Source organism: Podarcis liolepis, assembly GCF_965112155.1.
Source record: "Podarcis liolepis genome assembly, chromosome: 15".
In the NCBI taxonomy this organism is placed as follows: Eukaryota; Metazoa; Chordata; class Lepidosauria; order Squamata; family Lacertidae; genus Podarcis; species Podarcis liolepis.
Window position 1 is genome coordinate 16,267,362 of NC_139566.1, and position 18,780 is coordinate 16,286,141.

Genomic DNA, 18,780 nt, shown 5'->3' on the forward strand with positions numbered 1-18,780 from the left:
TCCATTGCAGGGCTGTGTGCTGTAGCTGAATGGTGGAGCTCAGGCTTTGTATGCAGAATAGGAGCGGCAGAGGGGAGGGGGCACAGCGGCTTGCAGGGGAGCGAAAAAAGAGACCTGGACTGGTAGGGCAGTTGGCTGTAGGGTCTTGCCAGGCAAAGGGGGCTTCTCTGTTCCAGGATTCCCACCCCTTTTAGGATCCAGCCAGATGCCTCCAGGAAGCCCACAAGGAGGCCATGAGCACAAGAGACCTCCAGCTGGGACTTGGGGCAGGGGGGTGGGGCAGAGCTCAGTAGTGGAGCCCGACCTCTGCATGCTGAAAGTCTTAGGTTCAATCCCTGACGGCATCCGCTGGGAGAATGAGGAATATCTCTTGCCCTTCAGAGAACCATTGCCCATCTGTGTAGACAGTACTGAGCTTGATGACCAATAGCCTGACTCACTTGAAGACTGGTTCCTCAGTTCCTATGCCTCTTATCCTGAAATTGGTCACCATGACTAGTCAGCCATTGCTAGCTGTTGTCCTCTGTGAATTTGTTGGTTGGCTTCTTCAGAAGAGAACTGTTTCATCTCCTTCTCGCAACAGCCTTCTGGGTATGCTTTTCGGACCTGGTGTCTCTTACCAGCGCATTGGGGGTGAGGCTTCCCTCCTCTCACCTAAACACGACCCCTTTCTGCAGAATTCCAAGCAGGGAATTCAAAACCTCATCCTCTTTCTTTCTTTCTACTAATTATAGACTGCCTTTCTTGACAAACTCTTCTCAAGGCAACAAATGCTAACAACAGAAGCAAAACATGCCAATAATACAACATTGTAGTAAAACCCCCTAAAATTCAGAAAATGCAAACAAAAATAAAAGCACAACAACGCTTTAGAATATGACTTGGCTGGGGAGGATGCTTTGTGATTCTTTGATGAGGCTGAGGCTGGCGATTCCTCTGGAGCGAAGGAATGCAGCAGGATCTCTTTATCTCACAAGAAGTGAACAAATAGCAGTAAATGAGCATTCATAAACATTGACAAACAGTATATAGCTCAGTATTGCCTTTGCTGACTGGCAGGAGTGGCTCTCCAGGATTCCAGCCTGAATCTAGGTCTACATGAGATGCTGGCCTGTTGTTCTGTTGCTGGGTCTTTTCCTTGCTTGCTCCTGACTCTCTCTTTCTCCTTTTTCCTTCCCCAACTCTCTGCCTGCCTTGCTGGATCCCCACAGAAGAGCTAACGTTGGAAGGTGAGTAGAGGCGCCTTTCCTTGCCATTCTGATACCTAATGCTCTGCTTGGAAAGGGATTTTGGGGTGGGGTGAGAAGGGGGATTGCTGTGTGTTGATCAGATGGTTGCTGTGAGATCCAAACAAGTGTTTGTTTTGTGGCGTTGGGGTGGGTACTGTTTGGCAGTCCTGTTAGGATCTGATCTGTGCTCCATAAAGTGCAAAGGGCAGGGCTCTCCTTGTATGGGGTTGCTGGCTGGGGGTGTAGGGGAAGTTACACAGACCATTTTCTTTTTGTTCCTAGTATTTGGGAGGGGAGACCTGCTCTGAGGCAGCAGAGGCTTTTTTGTAGGTAGGGGGAGGCATCTGTGTGAAGGCATTTGGCAGAGCTGGGGTAGGAGAGGTGCTTTTCTTTGGGACACCGTGAGTCTACATGGTCTCATTTTCTCTTGATATGGAAGTTCCACTTAGGCGATTTCTATCCTTGAATTTCAAACGGCAACTGTGCACATCCCAGCTGTTCTCCTCCTTGTTGGGTGTGTGCATTCAGCTTCCAGAAACATGGTACTCCTCTACCCTTTGATAACATTTCCAGCCCTTTCTGTTGTGTGCTAAGAAACTAAAGTGGGAGCTCTGGGAATGTCAGTCTCCACCCCCCCCCACCTCTGATCTGAATTAGATGTGCCAAAATCGGGGTGTGTTGCATTGCATCGAGCTAAAAGAATGATTCCCATGCCCAGCTGCAACTCAGCCTGTAACTTAGTTAAAGCTGGCTGTTTTGGACCGCAACTCCCATCAGCACCAAGCAGCACAGCTAGCTGTATGATGCTGGGAGCACTGCTGTGTTGTCTGCAAGGCTTGATGGGAGTTGCAGTCCAAAGCAGCTGGAATGGCAGCAGGTTGGGGGGAGGTGGGAGGTTGGCTTAAGCTCATGCAACTGAAGCACCTGGATCCATTGTTTCTCTCCCCCACCTGCCTCCTCTCCCCTCTTGTCTCCTTTTTGCCAAATTTGCAAGTTCCTTGTGGGACAGAGATTGGTGCTCTCTGAAAACACCATGTACACTTATGCTCCATACAACATTCGCAACCAGAGGTCATGGGCTGGGCTGACAAGTGCAGAAATATGCCCTCTACTCCAGCTGGGGCAAACCCTCCTTGTGATGTTCATATTTAATTTCCAACTCCATAGAGCAGAGACAGGGGAACATCTGTGGGGCCCTCGAGGCGTTGTTGAATTCCAGCTCCCACAGTCAACTTAGCTGATGGCCATTGATGATGGGATAGGTTAGTCCAAAGGTATCAGGAGACCTGCTGGGTTTTCCCTGTTGGAGACAGAGGTTTGGAAGAGAGATTCTTACTTTCCCATAGCACAATGATGATTGCTCCAAGCCCATTAAAACTTGTTTGATTTACATCTGCCCTCACCCGCCTTTATACAAATGTTCCCTGCAAAAATACTTCGGCAGGAATAAATCACAGAAACTCAGCTTTGCAAATAAATGAAGATTTTACTCACAGAGTTTCAGAAATTACAGCAGATAAGTCTCTGCTGTTGGCAGTGAAATAAAGAATAAAAAAGTTCTCAAATGACTTTAAAAGAAAGAACTTGGTTTCCTTATAAAAGAATCACACAGTCTTTGTAAAAATCTCATTTTAGAAAGATTTTCTATTCATGTGGTTTCCCTTGCACTTGGGAGCCATGCTTGGCTGCAGTTTCTTGTAGGAAGCAGAGAAAGAGGGAGGAAGCAAATGCTGCTATAAACCTGCTAAATCCCATCCATGGTAACTTGAGCTCAGGACACAGGTAACTCTTTCATGCACACTCATGTGAGCCAGTAACTATATCACATCGCCCCCATAATCCCTGACAATCAAGAAAGTGACTGGCTCTCTTTCCAAAACTTCACCACTGTAACTTAGCCACGTTTTACTGCCTGTGCACCTTTTTTCTGAATGCTGCCTGGGAAAACATATGAATCTGACATTTGGAGAGTTTGTTAGTGAACCATTTTTAATTTACCAAATGTGTGGTCTCTTTCTATTCTAAGGGAAGAGGGAAGTTTTGGAACTCACAAGGGTGACCAAGATGATCAAATGTCTGGAAACCAAGCCTTATTAGGAATGGTTGAGGGAGCTGGGTATGTTTAGCTTGGAAAAGAGGTGACTGAGAGGAGATATGCTAGTCATCTTCAAATATCTAAAGGGCTGTCACATGAAAGATGGAGCAAGCTTGTTTTCTCCTGCTCTGGAGGGTAGAACTTGAATGAACAGCTTTAAGTTGCAAGAAAGGAGATTCCAGCTAAACACCAGGAAGAACTTTTTGACAGTAAGAGCTGTTTGACAGTGGAGCAGACGCCCACAAGAAGTTGTAGACTCTTCTTCCTTGGAGGTTTTTAAGCAGAGACTGGATGGCCATCTGTCATGGATGATTTAGTTGAGAATCCTGAATTGCAGGGGGTTGGACTAGATGAGCCTGAGGTCCCTTCCAACTCTAGAGCCAGCATGGTGTAGTGGTTAAGAGCGGTGGACTCGTAATCTGGTGAACCGGGTTCGCATCCCCACTCCTCCACATGCAGCTGCTGGGTGACCTTGGACTAGTCACACTTCTCTGAAGTCTCTCAGCCTCACTCACCTCACAGAGTGTTTGTTGTGTGGGAGGAAGGGAAAGGAGATTGTTAGCCGCTTTGAGACTCCTTAGGGTAGTGACAAAGCGGGATATCAAATCCAAACTCTTCTTCTTCTTCTTCTACTGTTTGATGAAGGGCATATTTTAAAGATCTAACACCCTATATTTCCACGCTTTCCTTTGCTGCATATTTTGTGATTTTAAATCTCTGCTGGTGTTCTCTCACCAAAGAGTACTTGCCCCAAACCTGGATCTTGGCATCCAGGGAATTCTTCTTTTTATGCCTGTTTTTTCCCTTGCCACCAACAAGATTCTCATGGGATCTGCACTAGCAGTGACTAACCAGGAAAGAGACAGTGAGGTCATAGTGGATGGTTTGACAAAGACGCTGACCCAGTGTGTGAAAAAGGAGAATTCCGTGTGGACTCAGTACTCAGCACTCTCTAAATAGCAGTTGTTGGGAATCACAAGTGGCAAGAGTGTTGCTGTCGTGCTGGGCTGGGCTTTCCATTGGGGCATCCGGTTGGTCACAGTAAGAACAGGAGATTTGATGAGATGGGTCTCCGTTGGCTGGATCCAGAAGTCAGGCTGTTCTGATGCATGTTCATTTGTAGCGTTTGCCTTCCCACGAAGTTGTTGTGTTGGGCAACAGGGGACACAGTGGGTTCTGCCCCCCCCCCCAATGTTTCACTGTGGCTTGATTCAGAGTAGACTTGCATAGACTTGCACGGCATGTGTGGTTAATCTTAGATGTGGCACACACCTTTTGGTTCCAATTGTATTTGCACGGTTGCCTCCAGAAGTGGGTGCTTGGGAGACATGATTTGGCCCTGTGGAGTCTCAGAGTAGGGCTCCTCAGGGTTTGATCTTATTCCCCATGCTGCCTGACATTTACATAAACCCATGGAGTGAGGAGCTCTGGAGTGTGCTGTCATCAATATGCTGTTGACATGCAGCTCTGCTTCTCCTTTGCAGCTCAAGCAGGTGTGGCGCTGAATGTGCTCGATCAGTGCCTGGTAATGGACTGGATGTGAGCCAACAAACTGAAGCTCAGTCCAGATAAGATGGAGACACTCTTAGTGGGTGGCCCCTCCGTATGGATGAGTGTGATGCATCCTGCTCTGGACTCCCCTTGATGGAGCAGGTGTGCGGTACTCTCGGATCCAGCACTTTCACTAAAGGCACAAGTGGTTTCTGTGGCATGGAGGGCCTTCTGGCAGCTTCAGCTGGTAGCTCATTTGCAACCCTAGCTGGGTGATAACCTTGCTTTGGTTGTCTGCACTCTGGTAGCATTCAGGTTAGATTACGGCAAGGCGTTGTTTCTGGGACTGCCCTTGAAGGTGGCTTGGAAACTTCGGCAGAATGTGGTGGCTAGATGGTTAACGAGGACAAGAAGGCATGGGCTAATTTCTTTCCAGAGCCACTTAGAAGTGCTGCTCTTGACCTCCAAAGCTGCCTCTTTTGTAACCCCCTGTTTGTGGGAGACTCCATGTGTGATGCAAATGCTTTGGGGGTGATTCTTAGGGAAGGAGATGTGTGGAAAGTCTCACCCCAAGAGTCTGGGAGATTCGATACGTTCCCACAAAAGAGAGTTTGTGCTTGGCTGCCAGTAAATTAAATTCACTCACTGTGGGCCAAACTAAATGTGGCAGGACCACAGGGGAGCAAGTTGGGGGGAGGATATGAATCCTTTCCACCCTGCCAGGGTCCCAAAGAAAATTGCCCCCCTCCTTCTCTCCCTTCAAAGCTGCTATTTGCATCCAGAGGGAACCCTCCAGTGGCACCGATGTGCAGGAAGACGTTCACATGAGCCTCAGGGCAGGAATTCCAAAAATAGCACCCAGGCTGGTTGATCCGGGCGCTGCTCACAGGGCTGCCTTCTGTTCTGAGAAACAGCACTTCCCACTTCTGACGCCCCCTGTACCAAAACAGACAAATCTCCTCTGTATCTCAGTCCCCCATTATTAGCATCACCACCACCACCTCCTCTCCCCTGGCCGAAAGCGGCTAGACAATCAGAAACCGATACAATGCAATCCCACGCCGTAAAGAGGCTCACCGCTCTGGCTAAATGACTCCTTGAGGAGTGCAGCTGGTCATCAGATCTGGCATTTGCCTCATGGATAGCTGGAAGGTTCGGTGATCATGGGAAGAAGTGAGAACCAGCAAGTCAGGCGCATTGCTCAAAAATCTGCAACAGCACACAGTGCCCCCTTTGTAGAGCAGTGCCCAGAAATCCTACAGAAGCATGCAGTGCTTGCTTGGTAGTGCAATGCCCAAACTTGGGCAGGCTCTCGCTAGTCAAAGTGCTTGTCTGTCTGCTTCCCACCATGTCTTGGTTGTGGCAAGATTGTTCAAAAGGAAAGTTCTCAATTGGGTTTTCTTTGCTCTGGTTCCTTTATTCTGTTCTGCCACATAATTTTATCCTTGAAGCATGCTGGAGGGCAATTACACTTTCCTTCAGTCCAGATTCTTTTTATCTGGCTGCATCACATGTGGGCAGCAGTGCTAAAGCAACGTAACTGCCACAGAGCCCACCACCTGCCAACTCCAAAAGAAGATGATGAAGACCAAGAAGATAATGATGATGAAGAAGAAGCTGGGACTGTGTCGTCCCTTTTGTGAAGCTGAGATCTTAACCTAAGCCCTGCAGGGCTGAGACTTGTTTTTCCTTGGAGGCAGAAAATGGGTCTGCTCATTTGAATGCAGCCCTTTTCTAATGTGCAAGTTGGTAGCCTTTATGCTCACTATGAGACAGATCAAGAGCCTCTTTTGCAGATGCAATGGCACATTTGATGTAGAAGTGGTATGTTTTGGGGCAGGCGGGGGCGGGGGGACGGGACATAAGACACACTAGACGAGCAGAGGCACAAAGGTGTCGGGACAGCCATCCCCAGGCAGATAAATGGTCTGTATAACCCTGTTGCGCTGCAAATGTCAACCCATTTCAGAGTGGTTGCAAATCTTTAACATAGGCATGTCCAAAGCCTGTCATGGAACAATACCAGTGATGGACTTTGGGCTTTCAAATTTCAGCGGTGCCCTGTGCAGATACCAAATTTTGGCACCCCCCAGCCCTCTCGCCTTGCATTCTACATCACTGTTGCGGTGCCCCCTGTGGCGGCCTCTCGGCTCAGTGCCCAGTGCGGGGAAACCAGTTGCACTCTCCTAAATTTGCCTCTGACAATTCCCTCTATTTTCAAAGTTCAGGTACCCAGAATGGTACCAGTGAGGCATCCAAGTGCTGGAGAAATCCAATGGTCTGTAGAAGTATGAACAAAAAAATAGAACAAAAAGCCGGCAGGGGTGGGGGAGGACTCTGCAGAAATAGCACAAACAGAACAGAGCATGCTCAATGGGCTCGGAATGTGTCTGGGGGACTGGGCAAGTCACCTCTACCTGCTGGAGTATCCAGCTGCTCTGCGAGTTGAAACCATGTCTTCACTCAGGGTGGGTCCCAGCTAGTGACTGGCGTTCCAGAATCCCAATGGTCAAAGTGTTTATGAGGGATTGGGGTCCCATAGGTTATCAGAAAGATGTAATAATTCCGTTTTAATGGGTTTCCCCCTCCCCAACTGTATTCTAATGTGTGTTTTACCAGTTGATTTTTTCAGTTCATTTTATGCAATTTCATTCTAACCAACCGTGTGGCAGACACTTCTCATGCTCTTAATCTAAACCTGTCCACAGTCCAGAAGACTGCCATCTTCATTATAGTTGAAAATGATAGTTGCTTTTTTCACTGTTAGACCACAGGTAGACTCATGTCATATTTCCACAAGTAATCAGTGTTGACTTTCTGTGTTCTGCTGATGTTTCCTCCCTCTCTGTGTCATATATTGACCTCAAATTCTTCACTTGAGACGGCACGGTCAGGGGGTTCCCTCTTTTCAGAACTTTATTAACTGCTAGAACTGCCCAGTAGATTCACTGCAAATTAACTCGGAAAGAGGATAAGCTTAATAACTTGGTTGCCTTGTTGGAACTATCTGAATAAAATAATACAAACTAGAGGCTGTAACCAATTCAGTTCTACTCAGGGCTTTTTTCTGGGGGGACGCAGGGTCATGCATACCCCTAAACATTTTGTGAATCTAAGCTTAGCCTCATTGGGGGCAGTATTTCAATATGAGTAGGAAAATGAGAGTACCCCTAAACTAAGGCTACCAGAAGTCCCCATTTCCTGGGGACACTCCCTGGATGTACAAATCAGTGCCCATACAAAATCCATTGAAGTTGAAAAGTGTCCCCAGATTCATTGAAAAATATCTGGTAACCTTACCCTAAACGGTTTTTTAAAGAAAAAAAAGCACTGGTTCTACTCAAGAGTTGTGCCATTGAAATTAATGAACCGAAGTTCATCATGTCCATCAGCGTCAATGGGTCTTCTGTGAGTAGTATATAGAATTGGCCACAATCCTAAATGCATCAACACGAGACACTGAAACCAGCCAAAGAAAAGAAATTAAAATTGCAATAGATGACCTTAAGGAGTTGCACGAGTTTGAGAAGCCTTAGCACGTGGGGGCAGTTAACTCCCAGAGTGGTTTGGGGTTACTGCCTTCTAAGTGGGCTCCGGCCAAAACAAAACAAAAATGTCAAAGCCACACACTCTTTCCTATCTTATGACATCTTATACTTCTGTTTGAACACAGAGAAGCTGGTAAAACCTTTCTGTCCCTTTCCTGTTTTCAGGCCAATCAGGTCTCTGCCCCTCTCAGCCTCTCTTAATCCAAGGCAAAGAGGCTGCCTTGAAATGTACTCTGGGCATGCTCAGAGCTTGCTTCCTTGAAAGCCACGCCCACTCCTCCATGCACATTCTTTCTCGCTGGCCCCGGGTGGGCGTGGTTGCTGGTTTGAGCAGCTGGGGTTATTGATTTATTCATTCATTCATTCATAGAGAGCAATGGTGGACAGAGTGTGTGAGTATATTTCTACAGTATCTATTTTTAACTTGATCATTTGCAGTTATTTTTGTGAACAGGGGAGGGGGGGATTGGGAGAATAAACAGCGGGTGGCTTCTGTATTCGTTTCAAGCTTCAACACTTGTGTATTATTGGAACTGTAGGATATGTGTGTCTAGGTTGGAGAGCAGGAGGGAGGGTTTTTTTGCCTTCCAGTAGGTGTCTTTGGTTGGTTGGGGAGAACAGGATGCTGGCTTAGACGGGCCTTCAGCCTGATCCAGCAGGCCCCACTCGGGGGGTTATAAGATACAGTATGCTGTTTATACAAAGAAAAAGTCAGACACTTCTCAATGTAGTTGCATGCTCTTCATAAAATTGCAGTGCTTAAGTGTCCACAGAAGCTTTGCAAGGAGGGAGATGGGGAGAAAACCAGAACAACTTAGCTGCCCCCTAGCCCATGACCACTCATTGGCCTAGCAGCCCCATTGCTTTTAAGGGAATCCCTCATTGGGGCTCAAAGGGGTTGGCTGCTTAGCATCTAAGTGACGTTCTTGGTATACTCAAAAGTAAAATAAATCTTACTGAATTAAAGAATTTGCAAGGCAGAGCTCTGGTAAAGAGATGTTATTTATCCTTTCAAACATCAAAGTTCTGTTTTTTAGAGGGAAGACACACATTATATAAATAAGGGCCTATTCCATCTTGAGTATTGGATGACTCTATAAAGAGCCCTTTTTGAAATGTGAAGGGATTCTTCTCTTTGGGGACCACCTCTGAGAAAAGCCAGAGTTATCCACACAGAGAGTGAGTTCCCAGAGGATTAAATCTGCTGGGATATTCCAGCTGCTCTCTGGGCTCTCCAAAGTCTATCATAGGTTCCGTTTCGGGTTAGGCTAAGGTTCAAATGCTTCTGGTTGCTATACTTACTGGATTTCTTACTTGACCACCCCCATGAGGTCGTAACAGGGCAGGTTACAATGATTTGAAAATATGATATTAAAATCAGTTAAAACAAACTACAGTCAAGAGAAAACGGTAGGTCCAAAGCACACAAACACATATATTATTATTATTAATTGCATTTATATCCCATCTCTTTTCTCCAAGGAGCTCAAGGTGGTGGACATGGTTCTCTCCCTCCTAATTTAATCCCACAACAACCCTGGGAGGTAGGTTAGGCTGCAAAGGCAGGGTCACCCAGTGAGCTTCATGGCTGAGTGGGGATTTGAACCCGTCTCCCAAATCCTAGTCCAACACTCTAACCACTACACCACTCTACCTCTCAGATATATAATGTCCAAGGCCATGGAGCCCTTGGAGGAGAAGCTATTGATGTATTATGACTACTTCTTCCACATTTTTGAACTAAAAACACTCTTGTTTAGATTATCAACACTAGAGAATAAACTCTTAATTTTGGTAGCTGCTCTCGCAAAGGCATCCATCGTCAGTCATCCAGTGTTCAATATCAAGAGGTAGATCAATCTCTGTTAGGGTAGCAATAGACTTGGGGGATGCCCAATGATTCTGTATCCAGGGAACTTCCACCTACTTTGTTAATACGAAAACAGCCAAGCCCTGAGGAATGGCAGATCTTCAGATAGCTAAGCTCCTAAAGAACTAGGCTCTCTTGGATCACTTCCTTGTCAAGAGCAGAAATGATGACTAGAGTTAAAGCAGAAATGCCCATTCTGGATCAGGTGTGTAGAGTCCCCTTCTATAGTGACTGAGGCTGAGCAGGTGTAAGCAGAAATAAGCTAAAGAACAGAACGGAAGAATTGCGAGGAGTCGAGTGGGGCCATTGCTCATAGCATGGATGGGTTGGAGCGGATGCCTTTGGGGGTGGATGAGTTTTCCTTATCACAGGGGAGGTTAAGTGAGGATAAGATTAAGAGCCTGCGTCATGGAGCAGAGCTGGGTGGATGAAGTGATAGGGGAAGTTCCTAAGGGAGTTTGAACTGATCCTATTGCAAGAAACTTGGGCTCTAGATAATATTGATTTTCCTGGATATATTACTTTTTTTTGGTGCCAGCAGCATCAAGGAAAAACAAGAGACCCCAGTGGTGGATTAGACTTACTAAGTTTCAACATCAATAAGGGCAAAAATATTGCAGGTTTGGAAAGTGGATAGCAATATGTCCCTTGGATAGTTAAGACCGCAGTTGTTTAGAGCATGGTGGTGATAATGCCAAGGTTGCTGGTTTGATCCCCATATGGGACAGCTGCATACAGTATTCCTGCATTGCAGAGGGTTAGATTAGATGATCCTCAGGGTCCCTTCCAATTCTATGATTCTATGAAATTACTGTTTTATTGTACATCCGACTTCATCACTCTCCATTGACCACAAGACCCAAAGTTGAGATTTTTTTTTTTTTGACCAGTTGGGTCCAGTGTTAGCTGCAGGAGATTCCCATGCAAGAACTGGGAGAGAAAGAGAGGGAGGGACCCTCTCAGTGAGGGGCAGAATATTTGCAGGAACTTGAGATGCCGGTGAAGCTCTGATGGGCTTATTAAGTAAAGCAAATTTTTACATATTGTAATGAAATAATAATAATAATAATAATAAAGCAGTAATTTATTATTTATACCCCGCCCATCTGGCTGGGTTTCCCCAGCCACTCTGGGCGGCTTCCAACAGAATATTAAAATACAGTAGTCTATTAAACATTAAAAGCTTCCCTAAACAGGGCTGCCTTCAGATGTCTTCTAAAAGTCTGGTAGTTGTTTTTTCTCTTTGACACCTGGTGGGAGGGCATTCCACAGGGCGGGTGCCACTACCAAGAAGGCCCTCTGCCTGGTTCCCTGTAACTTGGCATCCCGCAGCGAGGGAACCACCAGAAGGCCCTCAGTGCTGGACCTCAGCGTCCAGGCAGAATGCTGGGGGTGAAGACGCTCTTTCAGGTATAGTTAACTGTGGAGCTTGCTCTTGCAAGAGGCAGTGATGGCTGCCCAACTTAAATAGCTGCCAAAGAGGATTCATGGAGGAGAGGGCTGTTGGTGGCTACTAGCCAGGAAGGCTACACTCTGCCTCCACAGCCAGAGGCAGCAATGCTTCTAAATACCTTCAAAGCGCAGCAGGGGAGAGGGCTTTTGTGCTTGGGTCCTGCTGGCCGGTTTTACACAGGCATCTGATTGGCCATTGTGAGAATAAGATGCTGGACTGCATGGTCCCCTTCGGCCTGATCCAGCAAGCTCTTCTGATGTCTTTATATCAGCACACACACCCCAGCCCCAGCCACCTTCTCGGTTTGCTGCCTGCCTCATTCACTGAAGGACTGGCGGCAGTGGCGCAAAACGGGCTTCCTCCCTGCCCAGAGAAAGAAGGTGCTGCACTTGCCTCCCCAGGGGCTGCTGCCACCACCACCACGCGCACCGCTGCTGCCACTGCTTCTTGTGAAGCGGGTAGCAGAGCAAGCTCGTCCACTCCTCTCTCTGGCCCACAGGAGCACCAGGGTGGTGGTGGTGGCAGTGGGAGGAAGAGACTGAGCGGCGGCAGCTCTGCCAATCAAACCAGGCACGGCGTTTGATTGGCAGAGCTGCCGCCGCTCAACCTCTTCCTCTCATCGTTGGGAGTCTCGCCTTTGTTGTGGGTTCTGGCTTCACAGTGTGGGCTGGATTTACGAGGCTGGGGGGCCGCATTCGGGCCCCGGGCCTTAGTTTGCTGACCCTTTTATATTAACTTGTTGTGGGAGGGGGAATGGGGAGGGGAGATTTTGCTTTTTAAATTTATTTTTACCAGCGAAGAAGCAGGTATGCTGGATCGTGTGGTCATTTCAAGTCCTCCCGGTACCAGAAATCCAACATCAACCTTTCACTTTAAAATTGTGGAGTGCATGTGTGTGTAGTGGATATAGGAACCTGGCAGATACCCAGGTATCCATCTTGGGGGAAACATAGGAGCAGTGTCACAGAGGAGGATTTGGCGGTTGCCTGAAGTTGAATTAGAGTTGGGGATTTTCTTTAACCCGGAAGTAATTGTTGGCTGTAAGTACCCACAGTTGTGACATGCACAGATCCTGGAAAGATTCTGCTTTGAAGAAAAAATTACTGAATTATTAAGATCAAGGCAGGTGAGTAAGTCAGGGTTTCCAGGAAGGAGAAAATGGAATAAGCCGTGGTTTAATCGAGAAGGTTGGGAGGGTTTTGAGGAAGAAAGGAAGGGGTTATTTTCTCTCAAGATGTGGGAAAACTTCCCAGAAATAAGGACAGGATATAAACTCTTGTTAAAAGGTTTAGAGGTCTTTTGTTCTGGTAAACGGTATCTAAACTTTGCTACATAAATAAATAAAAATAATTGCAGCAGGGAAATGTAAAGCTGTCTGATGCACAGTATAGGGCAGATCTGACGCATGCAGCAACGGAGGTAGAGAGTTTCCAAAACGTTTGGCTAATTGTGGGGCTCTCACAAGACCTCACTGGAACCAAGAAGCTGTAGCTGCACAATCCCAGTAGGTGAAGCTTCAGTGAGGGCTGCGGGGGGGGGGGGGCAGGTGGCATGCAACACGCAAGGCAAGCACCTTCCCATTTCACCTCAGGTGGTGAAAGAGGACAACCCACCCCTGGCGCAGGGAATCCTTCCAGAGTTTCTGGAGCTTCTGAGATGGTGGTCTGAAGAGATAATTGTCCAAGGGTTGGAATGAAGAAGAAATTGTAAGCAAGTTGTATGTGGAACATCTGCTGCAGAGGTTTGGGGGATTGGGATGAGGAGACAAATATACCATCCCAGGAGCAAACAGGATTTCAGGAAAGAGATCCAACAGTTGATAAATGTTTTGCAATTTCTCAGTTGTTTCATAAGGGTATTAAGAGTACGAAAGCGTGCATTTCTTGATCCGAAGGCTGCTTTGGGCTTGATTGGTAGGGCATATCTGTGGGATAAATTGATTGTTGGATAAATTGAGTAGACGCATGGGGTCTACTCTGAGTTGGATGTCCCTCAGCAGAAACATGTAGCAGAGTATCTGGAGGCCTGGTGTGTGTGTGTGTTGGCCTTTTTGGCTGGCAAGGCAAACCCAGAGGAACCACGTTTGATGCTAGTTTCTCTCATGGTTTCACAAACTTCTAGGTCGGTTGCTTCATAACATGAAGCCATCAAAGCATTGCACAAGATTAAAACAGGTCCGGAAAAAAAAAGCCTGTTCTAAAAACAGGTAATCTCAATGGACTGTAAAACCAATAAAACCACTTTTACAAATTGTTGAAACGATTTCTGTGGATATCATGGAATCATAGAATTTGCAGAGTACAGTTGCTGTTGCCTGGGTGGCTGAGCTGCCCCTCGGGGTGTGGGAATCTTCTTGTGCATAAAGGGAAGGGCTGAGTCCCACCTGGCTGGCAGCTATCTGGATCTGGAGCAATGAAAGCGGAGGAAGAATGTGCCAGATAATAAGGGGGTGGTGACAGGGGTGGGGGGCTGAATTATACAGGGTAGGGGTTTGCCTCTTTTATTACATGTTACATAATATCATAAAAATATTAATTATTATTAAGTATTTTGCAATGCTGTGGAAGTGTGACAGGTGGTTATTACATTTTAACCATGTTTTGAGTGTTTCGCTTTATACTGGCTGTTTGATGGCCTAAAAAATATAAAGATTCGGACTGATTGCTGAGGGGTTAGGAAAGGTGGCAGTGGTATGGGGTGGAGCGGATGGCCGGAGAACTTCACACTTCAACATTTTGCTGCAGCTCCAACATGCCCTAAGTATTTGCCACAAACCTTCTTGACTTTATCAGAAACAATCAGGTTTCATTATGTGTTGAAAAAATGCTCAGTAAACAGGTCTAGAAGTGCCCCTTGACTGCTTTTCCTTTCAGTCCTACTTTACAGAGGAATGTCCTCTTTTTGAAGGACTGTCTAAATCTAAATCCTTGAAAGGACCACCTGGACACAGTACTCACCTGGTCACAGTTTTAAATTCCTCCACCAAAGTGAGATGCACTGTATTCCAATTTAAATTATAGTCTTTATTTCCAAAATTGCATCTATAACTATACATTAGCACATGTAAACTTTCTGCAAATTTCTGACCTCCTCCTCTTCTTTGTTGATGCGTTTCCTTCCTTATGGCGGTGTGTGTAAGTGGTACAACATCTCTCTCTGCACTATGCACACATAGAAAAGGGCTGACTTCTCCTGAGTCCTCTGCTCCATCAGGGTGCTGGTGCCAGGGTCTGGCCGGACACCAGCCAGGGAACCCCCAAGGGAACCCCCGGAGGAGGAAGAGTCAGAGCCAGGGGATTGGTGGTGGGACATCAAGGAGAGATCAGAGGGAGAAGATTGGGAGCAGGGGCTGGGTGCCAAAGGGACAACAGGCTTTAGTGAGCAGGAAGAGCTGGTGACAGGGAGCAGCCCAGACTCTGAGGCTGAAGCAGAGGATGGGGGTGTCAAGAGGCTGCTCAAGAATCTGGAGACTCTCCCTCTCCTGCCGCAACAACCTCCCTTCCACCCACTTCTCCGAAAACTCACAGAGTAATGAGAACAGCAGAACAGAGTTCAGAGGTGCACACAATTTGAGACTGGTTGGGAAACATCTGGGAGAGGAGGAGCCTTAGGAACGGTGGAAGGCAGGGACATTCAGTCCTGGCAACTGCTGCGTAGGGGAAAGACCCATTGGGGAGTGTTGCGGAGACCGCTAGGCCGAGTTGTGTGTTTGTTTCCTTGAATAAAGAGAGTTAACCTCATTGACAACAGATACCTGCTCCCTGAGTTGCTGACCTGCGTCTGACTTCAGCACTGACAGCTGGTTTCAGCTCACTATAGGACACTCCCCGCTCCTCTTCATCGGCTCACAGGGATGGGGTGATTTAGATGCAGTCTTTGGGATGACCCCTGCTCCCCATTTCCGGAGAGGAGCCCCCTGCCCTCCAGGAAAGCAGCCACTTCCGGAAGGGTCCTCTGTGTTGCATCATCCCCTTCTGGGCTGGGCACTCAGAATGACCACAGAAGTCTGCTTGAGAACAAGTGGTCCATGGGCAGCCACACTTGGTGCTCTTTCTTGGCTCCACCTGGAGATGCTACTGAGGACTGATCCAGGGGCTTTCTGCATGCAGAGCACACCAGATTCTTCCCCAAATAAAAGAAAAGGTGCCCCGTTCTCCCATCCACCCGTCCTCATGTGTCTCACAACCACAGTCTTGGTTTCTGCCCCTGCTCCCAAACAGTTGGGCCGGGGAGAAACTTGTCATTTGTAGCCTGGCAGGTAAGAGTGGAAGAGGTGGGTGTTTCTCAGGAGTTTGTCACAAGGTGGGGATGCCAGATACCTGCCTGCCCAGGACGTTTTGACGCCAGAGGCAAGGCAGAAAATGCTGCTTCCTCCCCTGCCTCCACCTGTGCTGTGTGCACACCCTCTGCCATGTGCCGGCCCAGGTGTGTGTAAAAGGAGGCTGGAGAGGAGCAGGCAGGCAGTGGAGGAGGCAGCAAGTGGCATGTTCCTCAGGGGTCAGATCCACTGCCCCCTCATCTGTCTTGAGTCTCCCACCCTGAGGCAGCTGCTTCACTTTGCCTCTTTGCTGGGCTGCCCTGCCTCTGCAGCTTTTGGAAGGATGCCCCATAACCTGGTTTCAGCTTTGCGGACCAGCAGTCCTGCGTTCTCTCCACAGCTCTGGAAGGGCAATGGGGCCTCGTGGCTAGTGGGAGCCTTTCTGGAGAGGCCAGAGGCTGCTGGTTTCACATGGCTTCCAGCAAAGGCCTCCTGTTTGCCTCTCTGAGCGGAGATTGCTGCTGCCAGCGCCCAGCATCCATCTCCAAGAAAAATGACCCTCCGTGCTGCCTGGAGCAGGGGACCTGAGATTAAACCCGCCGACGGCGGCGTCTGGCACTCCATCACCCGCCGCTTATCTCCTAGACTGCGCCTTCCTCCCTTGTCTTGGGGGTGGCATCTTGACTCCTCTCGCCAAGGAACCTGCCGGCTCCCTTGTTCACCCAGACAGAGCAATTTTTAATCAGGAGCTGGGCCCAGCCATGGCAGCGGTGGGCATGATGGGTCATAGAATCATAGAGTTGGAAGGGACCCCCCATGGTCATCTAGTCCAACCCTCTCCAATCCAAGAAGCTAGCTGTGAATCTCTGACAAATGGCCATCCAACGTCTGTTTGAAAGCCTCCAGTGAAGGAGAGTCTACCCCCTTCTGAGGGAGTCCTCTTCACTGTCGAATGGCTCTTACGGTCAGAAAGCTCTTTGTAATGTTTAGCCGGAATATCCTTCCTTGTCATTTGAATCCATTGGTTCAATTCCTCCCCTCTGGAGCAGCAGTAAGCAGACTTGCTCCGGCTTTAATAATAATAATAATAATAATAATAATAATAATAATAATAATTATTATTATTATTATTATTATTATTATTATTATTATTATTATTTATTTGTACCCAGCCCATCTGGCTGGGTTTCCCCAGTCACTCTGGGCGGCTTTTTGATTAAAAATACCTCAAAATGTCACACATTAAAAACTTCCCTGAACAGGGCTGCCTTCAGATGTTCCACAGGGCGGGCGCCACTACTGAGAAGGCCCTCTGCCTGGTTCCCTGTAGCTTTGCTTCTCGCAGTGAGGGAACCGCCAAAAGGCCCTCGGCGCTGGACCTCAGCGTCAGGGCAGAATGATGGGGGTGGAGACGCTCCTTCAGGTATACTAGGCCAAGGCCATGCAATGGCCCTTCAGATATTTGAAGATGGCTCTCATGTCACCTCTCAGTCTCCTCTTCTCCAGGCCAAACATCCCTAGCTCCCTCAACCATTCCTCATAAGGCCTGGTTTCAGAGCTCTTGATCATCTTGGCTGGCCTTCTCTGCACACCTTCCAGCTAGTCAATATCCTTCTTTAGCTGTGGTGCCCAGTACTGGACACAGGACTCCAGGTAGGGTCTGACCACTCCTAGTGGTGCAGCAATAAAACTGCTGGCACATTTGCAAAGCTAAGCAGGGTCCAGGATGGTTTCAAATAGGATGGTGGACCAGTGTTGAAATTCCTGCTTTGAAGGGGGTTGGACTAGATCAGTGCTTCCCAGCCTTTTTTTGACTGTGGCCCCCTTCTGACCTTGTTTCCTTCCTGTGGCCCCCCATGGGTGTAGCCAAGGCCCATAAGTAAAAATCAACCAAAAATTTTACAAATCTGCCCCTCTTAACAAAAGCCTGCCCTCCCCAACAAAAATCCTGGCTATGCTCATGCCCCCCTCCCTGTCCTACCAGTAGAAAGGTAGCTATTTAAATGTTTAGTTTGTAAACAGAACATGCTTTATTTATAATTTTTATACATTATACAAAATACAATTACATAAAATGATAGGAACATATTGAAATATTGTGGAAGCAGAAAAACATAGAATCACAGAGCTGGAAGGGACCCCAAGGTCCCTCTTTCTAGTGCAACCCCTTGCAATGTAGGAAACTCAGCTAAAGCATCCATGACAGATGGCCATCCAGTCTCTGTAGAAATCTCCAAGGAAGGAGAGTCCAGAATGCCCCGAGGGAGAACCATCTTCCATGTACAGTGGTACCTCAGGTTACATACGCTTCAGGTTACAGACTCCGCTAACCCAGAAATAGTGCTTCAGGTTAAGAACTTTGCTTCAGGATAAGAACAGAAATCGGGCTCTGGCGGTGCGGCGGCAGCAGGAGGCCCCACTAGCTAAAGTGGTGCTTCAGGTTAAGAACAGTTTCAGGTTAAGTACGGACCTCCGGAACGAATTAAGTACTTAACCCGAGGTACCACTGTATTATAAAAAGTAAACACTTATTTGACCCCAGTTATTTGACACAGAGAGGGAAACCTACTGATAAAACCCAAAAGGTGCACAGGGAGCGGGAGAATTTTAAAAAGCAAGTGGTCCTCACTGACCTGGTGCGAAAAGTTCTTGTCATCTGGAGGAGCCTTGGCTGCCTAGATAAAACACTATAGATCCACACACCCTCACCTGGGGGGAATAAAGCCCACTGAACTTAGTGTGGCTTTCTTCTGAGTAGACTCTTAGTTATTTACTAGATGAGAGTCAGCAGCACCAGATGACCCTGCTTGGCTAGGCGCTGGGGTAGATTTCACCC

At 47.6% G+C, this 18,780-nt stretch overlaps 1 protein-coding gene and 1 long non-coding RNA gene across 27 annotated transcripts in view; one reads left to right on the forward strand and one right to left on the reverse strand.

The window, feature by feature from the left end:
• The window catches only part of LOC310694692, a 196,616-nt gene that overhangs the window by 168,028 nt on the left and 9,808 nt on the right, over positions 1–18,780 (reverse strand). The window lies entirely within an intron of this gene.
• The window catches only part of NRXN2 (neurexin 2), a 351,610-nt gene that overhangs the window by 70,815 nt on the left and 262,015 nt on the right, over positions 1–18,780 (forward strand). For 25 of the 26 annotated variants that reach the window (XM_083477881.1, XM_083477882.1, XM_083477880.1 and 22 more), the window contains one exon: positions 1,212–1,229. The exons of the other annotated variant lie outside the window; for it this stretch is intronic. In XM_083477881.1, coding sequence (XP_083334007.1) covers positions 1,212–1,229 — 18 coding nt within the window. The remainder of the gene's footprint in view (positions 1–1,211; positions 1,230–18,780) is intronic. 26 annotated transcript variants of the gene reach the window in all.